Raw genomic sequence first — 11,668 nt, forward strand, 5'->3', positions numbered from 1 at the left:
CTACTGAACAGTATTCACAAGTTTTGCTTAATCCCTGCCACAGGTGATGTCCACTTTTGGTTTTGTTCATAGCAACAGGTAAATAAAGCTATTTTAACTTGGTTCTGAAACCTTCTTAATGTTGGCTCCAGTAAACATTCTTTACCTTCAGGAAACATTACCTTGTAATGTGATTGGATCTGTCACATAGGGTGTGACATCCTTGCCCGTTGATTTTCGTAGATATTATAAGGAAAGAACAACTTGGCCACAAATGAAACTGACAGTGTTTACTGCTGGGTGGTACCAGTTAGAGCCACTTAAAAATAGTGCCTTTTCGTGGTTAGTTCAAGTTAATTGACCCCCTGGGGGTTCCTGGGTGCTCTCCCCAGTGGCTACTACCTCTGCATACAGCCATGCTTAAGCGAGTCAGCATCTGCCCTTGAATTTACCATTGCAAAATGAAGCTTTTTTATGATTATGAAACAGCAGAGATCGAGGATTTGCAAGTTAGAGAGGGGACCAAGAGTTTTATTTGAGACCAGCCTTTGGTGGTGGTGGACACATTGGTTTTTGTTTCTCAGCATTTTCCATAAAGAAAACCAGTGAGAGTTTCTGTCTGCCCTGTCTACCCTTGCAGGCGATGTCCTGATTTATCACGATAAAGCTCTAAAGATTTTAGATGCTTGGAGCATGTAACTTGAAAGTGATCGACTGCAGATAGTACCGGAGAAAGTTGTTTGCAGTGGGTTCCTGTATTTCCTGATCAGTCAATATGGGCTGTGCAAGTCGAATGGTGATCTCTGGTTATTTCTTTTCTCTCTTTACATACAGTGTTGATGTACCGGGCTGAGGCTATGGAAGACTTTACCGGCCCAGATTGTCGTTTTGTGAATTTTAAAAAAGGAGACCATGTCCATGTCTACTATAAACTGGCGGGGACATCGCCGGAAGTTTGGGCTGGAACTGTAAGTAAAAATTTGACATCGTTTCTTTTCTTTTCCTTTTTCATCACCAAAAGAGATTTATTCAGGAAAAAGAAAAGGATTGCAACTTAGAACCTGCAGACATGGTGAGCCACGTGCAAATTCTGCCAGGAAGAAGATGGGGAAAATGACATGCTTTCTTTTCTGACGTTGTATGGGCTCGTTTAGCAATGTCGATTTAAGTAACTGTTTCCTTGGGGTCCTGGATGGCGTTAACCTGTCCTCTGCTGTGTGTCCCCAGCAGGCAGCAGGCTTGGCACAGAGTAGGGGCTCAGCAGAGATTTCCTAAATAGAACTGAACTGCTTCCAGCTACTGCTCCTCAGCATCACGTTCTAGGCCTTCTCAGCCATGCGTGCTCCATACACAGCAAAGGTGGAAATGGCGCCGCCTGAAATTCCGTAGCTTTAAAACGAAAGGACTCATGGGTTTGAGACTTATTCCTGTAAGCTATGTGCGAGATAGGGTTTCGGGCATTCACGAGGAAAGCTGGTCTTGTGTACATTTCTTTTTTACTAAATTATGAATATTTGAAAAACTGGCAGCTCTGGGAACAGTTACCTAAGCATGTGTGCTGTTCTTAGTCTGTTAAAAAACCAAAATGTCATTGTCACTGTGTGCCTTCTTGTTTGGTTTATTGGCAACTTCTGGGTCATCCTCTTCCTGCTTTTTGGACACTTGTTGCCAGTAGTCCCCCCAGCAGCTCGATTCCACCCAGTTCCGTGGTTGTCCTGATAGCAGACATGGCAACCAGTGAGTGCATCATGCTGTGATGTTTTGAATGAAGAGATTCACTGGGAGTGAGCTGATTGGGAGGCTTATGAGTTCTTGTCCTTTTTAAAAAGTTTGATGTGTGGACTATGTATTTATTGAAAGTAGCAACAGTCCTTGATGTCCTTGGGGTTGTCCAAACTTGGACAAATATCCAGTCCCAACTGTGAAAGCTTTCAATCTCAATAAAACACCAAACAAACAACAGAAAATAAGGCTTGAGAATCCTCCATGGGGAAAAGCAGGTTGATTTTGTTGGCGTTCCCGGTTCCCAGGGAGGAATCTTCAAAGGCCAACTGGGCAGGGACAGTCCTTGCATTTAGGCAGAATCCCAGTTGAATCATTTGCTACAAAGAAGAATTTATTCTGTTTCTTTCAAGTCTAGCACATGAGATTTCTTAGTAACCTTTATTCTGGGAGAGTTTGTTCCGTGTCCCTACGCTACATTTTTAATCTGGTGGTCAAGTGTGAGCCTTTGGATAAGTGACCTCAACTTGCATTTTTCTACCTCCACACTCATGTTCACCACCTGACTCGCATCTAGAAAGCCTGCCTTCTTTCCGGGCCCTACTCTCATCCTGCCTTCTGTGGGAAGCACTGCCCCCTGCACCCGGCCAGCAGGGTCTTTGCTGTCTGATAATTGTTTAGGGGACACTGTGTTTGCACTGCTTGTGGGACCGCTTTCTCTGCTTTGCATTGCAGTTAGTGTGTGTGCTGTCTTAGCTCGTATGAAATCAAAAGCTCTGAAATGGAAGGGCCCATGTGTAGCCCATCTTCCTTTTGAACAGTGGTTCTCAACCTTCCTAATGCCGTGACCCTTTAATACAGTTCCTCATGTTGTGGTGACCCCCAATTTCATTGTTACAAATTGAACATCATTAAAGCATAGTGATTAATCACAAAAACAATATAATTATATATGTGTTTTCCGATGGTCTGAGGCGACCCCTGTGAAAGGGTCGTTCGATCCCCAAAGGGGTCGCAACCCACAGGTTGAGAACCGCTGCTTTTGAATATTTCCTTTCAGGGCGGTGACGTTGACATTTGTTCGCATAGTAGCTATGCAGAATTTGTTCTCTTGAAAAAATATTTTGCTCCCCCCCGCCCCAAATCAAATCATTAGCAGTTCCCTGGCAGGGATGATAGTTGGAAACCAATTATAAAAATTATTTCTGGTTACAAGGGCCCATGATTCTGCAACATTTTGGGGAGGGGTCAGATCATAAGAAAGGGGACCCCACCCAGTATAAAAATAAAGTTTTATACAGCAAAGACAACACAAAGATAAATGTATTTCCTTTCTCTACAGATCTGATTTTTTCCCCTTTTCCACATTCTCTCTAAATAAAATTTTCCTGAGAAGGAGAAAAGGATCTTTTCCCTCACTTTCCTCTCTCATTTTGTGGCCCTTACACTTTATGAAATTAAAACTCTCTCTCCTTGGCTTTCAAATGATTCTTCTTTCTATTTCTTAGTTTTCATCCTACCGTCTTTTTTGGTTTCTTAGAATTTCAGACTTCAGCTGCCAATGTGGCAGTTTTTAATTGCCCTGGCTTATCTAATCTCCAAGGCACTACTCCACCACCAACACTGGCTCTCAGGTAGTTGCCAGATAAAACAAGAGCACTCATAATGAGGATATTTTAGGAGTTAGCGATAAGATAGCCTTTTGTTTTCTTTTTGTGCATTTGATCCACCTATCAGCCTCCTTCTGGAATGACTGGGAAGAGATCTAACACTCTCTTTCAGACTGCAGCTAGTAACAGGCAGTGTATGTTTCCCAAGAGGACATGCTTTGTAGTATAACCTTAGCTGCTAGTGCTGTAGATAAGTGGGATCATCTTCTACAGAGGTTTACTCTGCATAAAACTAAATGATGTGTAGATTAGTATGAATTTTATGTTCTTCCAAATACCTGGAAAGTCTAGTTTTTGAAAAAGCTAGTACAACCCATAAATATCAATAAATATTTGTTTGCCTTTTGTTGTGTTGATCAGTACATTTCAGAAATTTTATATTTTTTACTTATTAATTTTTGTGAATGGTGTTTATTGGTTTAAGAGAGACATAAGTACTGGTTTGTGAGCAGTGCTATGAAACATGCAGGTAAATTTTTGCCAGAGGTTATATGGAATTGTGTTTCCAATCAGCTTTGATTTGCATAGTTTCAATCACATAATATACAACAATCTTCTCTTGTGCAGATCTTTTATCTACTTCAAAACCTAACTTTATGTGCCCTGTGTTTAGCATTAAGCTGAGTATTGAAAGAAAACATAAGTGGTTTTAGAAAAGTTGGCTTTGCAATATTATATACTTAATTTTAATTGGATTAAAAATCTCTAATCATAGTGACTGTGTATTTCTGTGATTATATCTACCTGTCCATTTGTGTATTTCCTCTCATTTACATTTCTCTCATTTATATTTCTGGTACAGAATTTTGATTGATAGCTTTTCTTTTGCCCATTCTTTTTATATAGGTTGGACGTATTTTTGGATATTTTCCAAAGGATTTACTTCAGATAGTCCATAAATACACGAAAGAAGAGCTACAAATTCCAGCAGATGTAAGTTGTGGATTTTTTTTTGGGGGGGGGGGTTCTCCATTATAGAGTGTCCCAAAATTCATGCAAGATTTGCAATTCAATTCAATTGCAAATCTTGCGTGAATTTTGGGACACCCTATATTTGGCTTACAAATTCATCAGTTGTTAACTACATTAAGTACTCACTTAATGTCCTCTGTGGGTTCTTTGACTTTAAGCAAAATGACATAAAGCCAGTTTTATCATAGGCTAATTGATATAAGCAAGAGTTACGTTTCCATGGCATCTCACAACATGATAATGAAATGACATTGAACAAGATGTTATTCAAGGACCTGCTGTATTTTTTTAAGTCTTTGAATGTGTTTTGGTTAAAAAAAAAAAAAAAAGTTAATGTTTGTGTTTCAGATTTTAATTTAGGATCAGGTTACCTTTAAAAATAGAAAAAAAGAAAAATTTGAAAAGAATATCTAGGAGACTTATAATCTGATAGTTATCTACATTGAAGCACATCTTATACAAGGCTGTGTACTCTCATACAGGGTTTTTCTTTGTTACTTTTTATGAAAAAAGTTAAGAATTCAGTTTCTTTGCATTTAGTTATTAAAATGAGATAATTCTTTTTATAAGCAAAAGGAATAGCTATTAGATAGTTTACGTAGATAGAAATCAGGTTAAATTGATCAAACCCTAATTTATGTACTAGGTCAGAAATGCAGATTTACAGGGATTTTCTTATCATTGACCTGTCAGTGACTTAAGGGATTACAGTTACATTTTAGATTTGGAAAAGGGAACGTGCAAGTTTCAGATGCAGTCCTGTCGCAAATCTACAAGGTACCGATGGCACCAATTCTATAAATCCCTCCTCTAGGGAGCACTGACTTAAAATAGCTTTGTCAAGACAAGGATTTTGTGTTCTGAGATCCTCATTCTGCTGATTATTTCTGCAGTTTTAAAATGTATAATAATTGATGCCCACCTTCATTCAGAAGTCTTTGAGCAGCTCTTTGGAGTTGCTTCAGAGTGTGCTAGCTGCTGGCCAAGAGCAGCTCTCAGATGAGAGTGGCAGAATGGGTGACGTTTTAGAGCCATCGCTATTCTTAAAAGTTCCTGATGATCCCAAGGGTCATAAAATCAGCCTTGTTGCCTGTTTGGCCTCACTCCGAATGAAGAGACTTCGGGGTAAGTGGGAGACAGCAGTTCCTTGGTCAAGGGACCTCACTTGTTTGGGAATCTGCCTTCTCCTTGCACCAACCTTTGCATGCTTCCCTCAGTTAAGCAAATGGCTTAGAAATGCATGCGATGGAAAAAGGAAATATAATTTATCCCCACCACACTGGTCAGACCTCCCCAGAGTAATTGAAAGTTTAGTTAGGAGAAGAAAATTATCTTTGTTGATTTTTTTAACTTTTCCCTTTGTAGCCCCTTTTATGTCCATAGGGTTTTTAAGGGAGGAAAGGAAGAATATAGGATTACTGAGAGTCCTGAAAGCAGATTTTAATGACACCAAGAATCCTGATTTAGAGTATATCCCTTACTTGTTTTCAAGTTATCCTTGTGGTAATAATTAGGTGGGAACCCCCTTGACACCGTTCTCTGTTCCTTTACATTTTTACTTCCTGTGCACCTGTATTTCAATAAGATACGTCTTGAGCTGATTTATCTTTCCCAACCTAAGGAAAATAAGAGACAAAATCCGTGTAGACTCAGAGCCAACCGACAGCAAGGGGATTCTGCCAGGTTCTGGCTGGGTCAGCAGAGAGGTTCAGCTTAGAAAGCCGGATGGCAGAGGAGCTAGACAAATTATTACGTGGTGAATTCCCAGGACATCAGGTATCAATGTTGGAAGTTGGGGGACCCAATCACTGACACCTCACTTTTCACCTTTTGTGCTCAGAACACATTGAGAGACCCAGGAGTCAGGCAGATGGAGGCTAAATTGTCACCATTATTTATTGCTGGAGTTTTTTGGCAAACATGCTTCAAGTGTGCAGAAATAAGGGGCTTTCGGACATTGCGGTCTAGAATAAGACAGACTAACACAGCCAGAGGCATCGCTCAGGAAGGGGGAGGGGGTGGCGGGTTGGTTATTCCCAGGGGAGATGTCCCTCTAACTGACAGCATTGAAGAGGGAGGATGTGTGCTCCTTCCAGCTGGTCCCAAACAGAAAACAGGGCAAACTCACCAGCTGCCTGAGTCATCCCTCCCCTGGAGAAGACAGAGTGAAGGGAAGCCGGCAGTATTATTCATGTGAAAGTATTTCCTTGGGGAAGCAGAAAGCCAGGGAAAAGTGGGTTCCGGCCTCCTATCTCCCGACTACGGAGGAACAGTCATTGCCCGAGGCTGGCACAAAAGCCCCCTAAGCCAAACATGACCTTGAGGCTATCTCTGTCATTGGCATGGCTGAGAGTTTGCTCTTGTGACACAGGCTACGGATACACTAATGTTTTTCTTTCCCTTCCAGGAGACAGATTTTGTTTGCTTTGATGGGGGAAGAGACACTTTTGATAACTATAATATAGAAGAACTTCTAGGATTTTTGGATTTGCACAATTCTGCAACTAGAGATTCTGAGAAAGCTCTAGAAAAAACCTCTCAGCCTGTGGAAGAGCCTCCTGAAGTACCTGAAGAAAGTGACCTTGAAACTGATTCAGTGCAAGCTACCTCAGAAGAAAGAGAAAGTGTTTTCTCAGAAAGCACCAAGGAACTCCAGGACCGTCATGAGGCTCCGAAGAACCACCCCCCTGTAAACAGTCAAAGAAATCACCCTCAGGGAGAACAATCCTCATCGGAACCGCTGGAAGAAATGCTTCGAGATAACTTAACCGTGTCAGCCAGTGAAAACAACACAGCCAGCAATAGCTCTCAGCTCTCCAACGAGCAGAAGACTGATGCTTATAAACTTTTGAAAAAAGAAATGACTGTGGACTTGAAAACCAAATTTGGCTCAACTGCTGATGCACTTGTGTCTGATGACGAGACAACCAGGCTCGTTACTTCCTTAGAAGACGATTTTGATGAGGAATCAGATGCTGAGTACTACGTAGTTGGGAAGGACGAAGAGGAAGAAGATGAAGAAGACTTTGATGAGTTGCCATTACTAACCTTCACAGATGGAGAGGATTTGAAAATGCCAGTGGAATCTGAAGTTGAGAAATATTTAACCGATAAAGAGCAGAATTCAAGTGAAGAGGATGAGGGGGAGGTAATAACTCAGCCCCTTGGCATCAAAAAGGGTGATAAAAATATACGAACAACTTTGGAGGATACTGTCTTCTCTGCTGTCACAGAAGGTGAAGAGCAAACAGGTATGGATTTTGAGAGTTCTGATTCAGCGGAAGAAGAGGAAGGTGAGGATGGATTAATCCCAGACAGCAAATGGGGGAAACCACAATCAGCAGCAGATGATAATGACCCTGAAAAGGCAGAGGATGGTCTTTTGATTGTAGAAGTTCCTAAAACAAACAATGACAAAAACCCATTAATGGACACAGAACTTCATATTAAAGGAAAAGGGAGGACTGTTGAGGAATCCAACAGGGACCTGGTGGAAGGTAAGAAAGGATTGGAGGATGGAAAGAAAGAAGACAGGACTCTGCCTGGTTCTATGCAAAGCAGTAACCTCAACTCTTTGCCAGCTACTGAAAAGGGTAAAGAAATATTAAAATCAGCCTTTTATAACAAAGAAAATGACCTAAAAGGAGCAGCTGTTCATATCTCAAAAGGAATGGCTCATGAAGAGAAGCCTGGAGAACAGATTTCGGAAGGTGACTCAGTGAATGTATGGAAACATAGAGCTGCAGGGAATGAAATGAAGGAAGAAAAGATTAAACAGGAAGCCATGGATGGTACACGGCTCTTGGGAGATAATGAGCATAATGCATCCAGAGACAGTGTGGAGAAGGGAATAGATGTTTCCGGAAATGGACCAGAACAACACATGCCCGCAGCGGAGCATCCAAGTGAGGAATTTAAAGAGGAACAGCTTCTTAAAACTCAAAATCAACCTAGGTTCTCCTCTCCCGATGAAATTGGTTTGTCAGCAGAACTGGAAGATGAGGGTTCCATTCTGGGAAGAAATTTGTCCGGGCAGCCAGGAGATGTGGCTGCTGCAGTTAATAAGGAAGTGAAGGGGAAGACAAGGCTGAATGAGGAAGAGGTCACAGGGGACACCTTAAGTGAAGAGCTTGTTCATCCACAGCCAGGCACTCCGGAAGCAGAAATAGCAGGCCAGACTGATAGCTCAGAAGTACCAGGTTTCCATCCTGAACAACCAGAGGCAGAGGATGACGATTCCAGCGCTGAAGAACTGCTGGAGGACGAAAATGCTGTAAGTGCAAAACAGTCTAAAGAAAAAGGCCCTGAGATGCAGGACAGGCAGTTAGATGTTAATCCGCAAGTCTCTGGAAGTGGAATTTTCGACGCCATAAATACTAATGTAGAAACTGAAGAAAACAAAGAAAACACTAGTAATATTTTGGAAACTGAAAGCAAAAATGAAACTGAGGGCAGAGGGGTAGGCACGCTAGGCAAGGAACCTGGTGGCCCGGAGGTAGAAACAGAAGAAAGCCCTCCTGCAGGTAAGAAAGCACAGAGACCATCTGAAGGGAGTGACTTTCCTGACAAGAGAAAATATCAGACTCCGGAGTTAGATGAAGTACTTCGGAGTCAAGACCCTGGTTATCTTAAAGAAGACAACCCTGAGGAAGACCCGAAGACCTCGGGGCTCGCAGCGAAGCCTGGGGTAGAGCTCTCGAAAGCGGGCCAGGAGGACACACAGAAGTTCATGGACACACAGAGCCAGGGGGCTGCTGCTGAGGCACGTGAAGGCGACGTCCCCGGGGCTGCACACACAACCGCAAAGCCAGAGCACAGCGCCCACAGGGAGGACCTGCCTATCATAAGCAGCTTCTTTAAGGAGCAGCAGTCTCTGCAGCGGTTCCAGAAGTACTTTGATGTCCACGAGCTGGAAGCCATGCTCCAAGAAATGTCGCGAAAGCTGAAGTCGGCACAGCGGGACAGCCTGCCCTACAACGTGGAGAAAGTCCTGGATAAGGTCTTCCGGGCGTCTGAGTCACAGATTTTGAACGTAGCAGAGAAAATGCTCGATGCTCTTGTGACCGAATGGAGAGATTCGGGAATGGAAGAACGTAACATTCTTGAAGAGGCTGCAGTGCTAGACGATGTTCAAGACCTGATCTATTTTGTCAGGTACACACACTCCACAGGGGAGGATACTGGACCACTGGCAACGACACAGCCTCCAGAGGGAGGCTGGGGGGGACCAGCGGAAGGTAAGTACCTGCCTGTGGCTTTGTCCAGTTGGGTTGGGGGTTCGCTGAAGGGCCTTATACCTTATTTGTAAAGCCCTGCCCACAGCTGACAGCATGTCTAAAGGCAAGAGGCAGCACAGTGACGTCCACACGTCCCTTCCTGCCTTTTTTCAGGCACGGATAAGGATTTCTTACTGTTTTCTCCTTAGAACAGTTGAGAATGGTAGCGCTTTCAAAAGGAAACTTTAAAAAGATAAAGATGCAAACGAGAAAAAGATGCACAAAATAGACCTGTTAACCAAGTATAAGTTCCATGTGAAATTATGAAAGCACTTTTGGGAACACAGTTTCTCAATCATAAAATAACTGCAGTAGGAACAAGGATTGAGTGGCCTAACTTTTCAGTCGATGCCTTGCCTGAGGGATGTCATTTCCCAGTTTGCATCTTTGGTGGATGTCGTGTTCTTTCTGCCTGTTGGGAGCAATCACCAAGGTCAGGTCAATTCTACTGGGCCCTGGGGTTCATGCATTCGGATTGGCCAAGCACTGAGCGAGGATGCAGAGAAAGTCTAACACAGCAGCTGACACAGAAGCCATCGAGTAAATAGTGGTCGAACTGGCCCTGAGCCAGTGTCCTGACGTAAGCTGCTTCTGAGTTCCACGCCCTCATCTCTGCCCCCCATGCTTTTCAAACTCAGGGATTTGAACTGAGGGTATGTGGAGGAGAACCAGGCGGACAGGAAGGCACAGGGTCAATGTTTCTCCCCAGATGCCAATTTCCCCGAGCATTTGGGCAAGGGACCACCTTTGCATTTCATGAAAGCAGATACGTATTGGGTTAGAATGTAAAACTCGAATTTTCAGGGTAGATTCTGAGGTTTGAAAGAAATCCATCTCTGTTGTGGTCACACATTGGGCTATGCTCTGAGCCTCTTAGGGATGGAAATGGGTTCTCTTTGACCGTTAGAGGTGCTTTGACAATATTGGAAGGCACTTCAGCAAGCTGCCTTTGTATGTAACGCCCTTCTCTGTGCTGGCTCCGAGATAGGCGTGCTTGTGTATGAGAGAGTTCATGTCATTTCTGTGTTGAAGAGACATGTCCTAGTTTTGCTCTTAACTGGATTCTCTTGCACATTTATCTGTGTGGGCCAGAGGACGTTAGGTTATTGACGTTCCTACTGTAAATACATTTAATTATGTATTTATTTTGGAAGAAGGGTTTCTTTGTACATTTTACTATGTAGCGAAGAGACATGTCCTAGTTTTGCTCTTGACTGGATTCTCTTGCACATTTATCTGTGTGGCCAGAGGACATTAGGTTATTGACGTCCCTACTGTAAATACATTTAATTATGTATTTATTTTGGAAGAAGGGTTTCTTTGTACATTTTACTATGTAGATTAGCTATCTTTGAAGTGAGATCGAATCATTTGAAACTCTTAATTTCCTGCCCACTTGTGCTCCATGAGCTGCCGGCACTCGGAGGGCAGAGGGGGTTGCCCCAGGGCTGTGATGGGGTGCTGCTCAGAGGGAGGAGTTCAGGGGGAGTCAGCAAGCTTTGCCCGCACAGTGCATTCTTCCCCATAGAGATACAGCCACCGCTGGAAGATAATTTCCCACAAGAGAACATAGAAGATCTCAAAATGCAGATTCCTGAGGAGCCTGGCCATTCAGATCAACCCGTGTCGAGTCACGTGGGTGTCTTAGAAGTGTCACAGAAGCCGAATACTGAGAAAGACGAACACCCAGGTAAAGCTTGCTAATTTTTCTCTACAAAGTAGAAGCATGTCATAAAGAAGAGCTTCTAGGAGGTTTGTTATTAAAAATCGGAAACAGAGGGGAAAGTAATACAGGTATGAACACATTCTGAAAGTAAGAAATCCTAGAACCAACAGAAGCAGGAGCTAAGATACATGAGATCAATCATAGGACACAGGCCGGAGACTGTAAGTAACCCACACACCAATGACTGCTAGCATTAGCTTAGGCCCGTGGTCGGCAAACTGCGGCTCATGAGCCACATGCAGCTCTTTGGCCCCTTGAGTGTGGCTCTTCCACAAAATAACACATGCGGGCGCGCACGTACAGTGCGATTGAAACTTTGTGGC

At 43.1% G+C, this 11,668-nt stretch overlaps 1 protein-coding gene across 1 annotated transcript in view; it reads left to right on the plus strand.

The window, feature by feature from the left end:
- The first annotated feature begins 793 nt into the window (after nucleotides 1-793).
- Nucleotides 794-11,668, plus strand: part of MIA3 (melanoma inhibitory activity family, member 3) — a 35,487-nt gene continuing 24,612 nt past the window's right edge. Inside the window, exons 1-4 of the mRNA XM_014539915.1 lie at nucleotides 794-947; nucleotides 4,218-4,304; nucleotides 6,751-9,580; nucleotides 11,148-11,309. Of these exons, the coding sequence (XP_014395401.1) occupies nucleotides 819-947; nucleotides 4,218-4,304; nucleotides 6,751-9,580; nucleotides 11,148-11,309 (3,208 nt within the window). The 5' untranslated portion in view covers nucleotides 794-818. The remainder of the gene's footprint in view (nucleotides 948-4,217; nucleotides 4,305-6,750; nucleotides 9,581-11,147; nucleotides 11,310-11,668) is intronic.

Source organism: Myotis brandtii, unplaced genomic scaffold (assembly GCF_000412655.1).
Source record: "Myotis brandtii unplaced genomic scaffold, ASM41265v1 scaffold231, whole genome shotgun sequence".
NCBI lineage: Eukaryota > Metazoa > Chordata > Mammalia > Chiroptera > Vespertilionidae > Myotis > Myotis brandtii.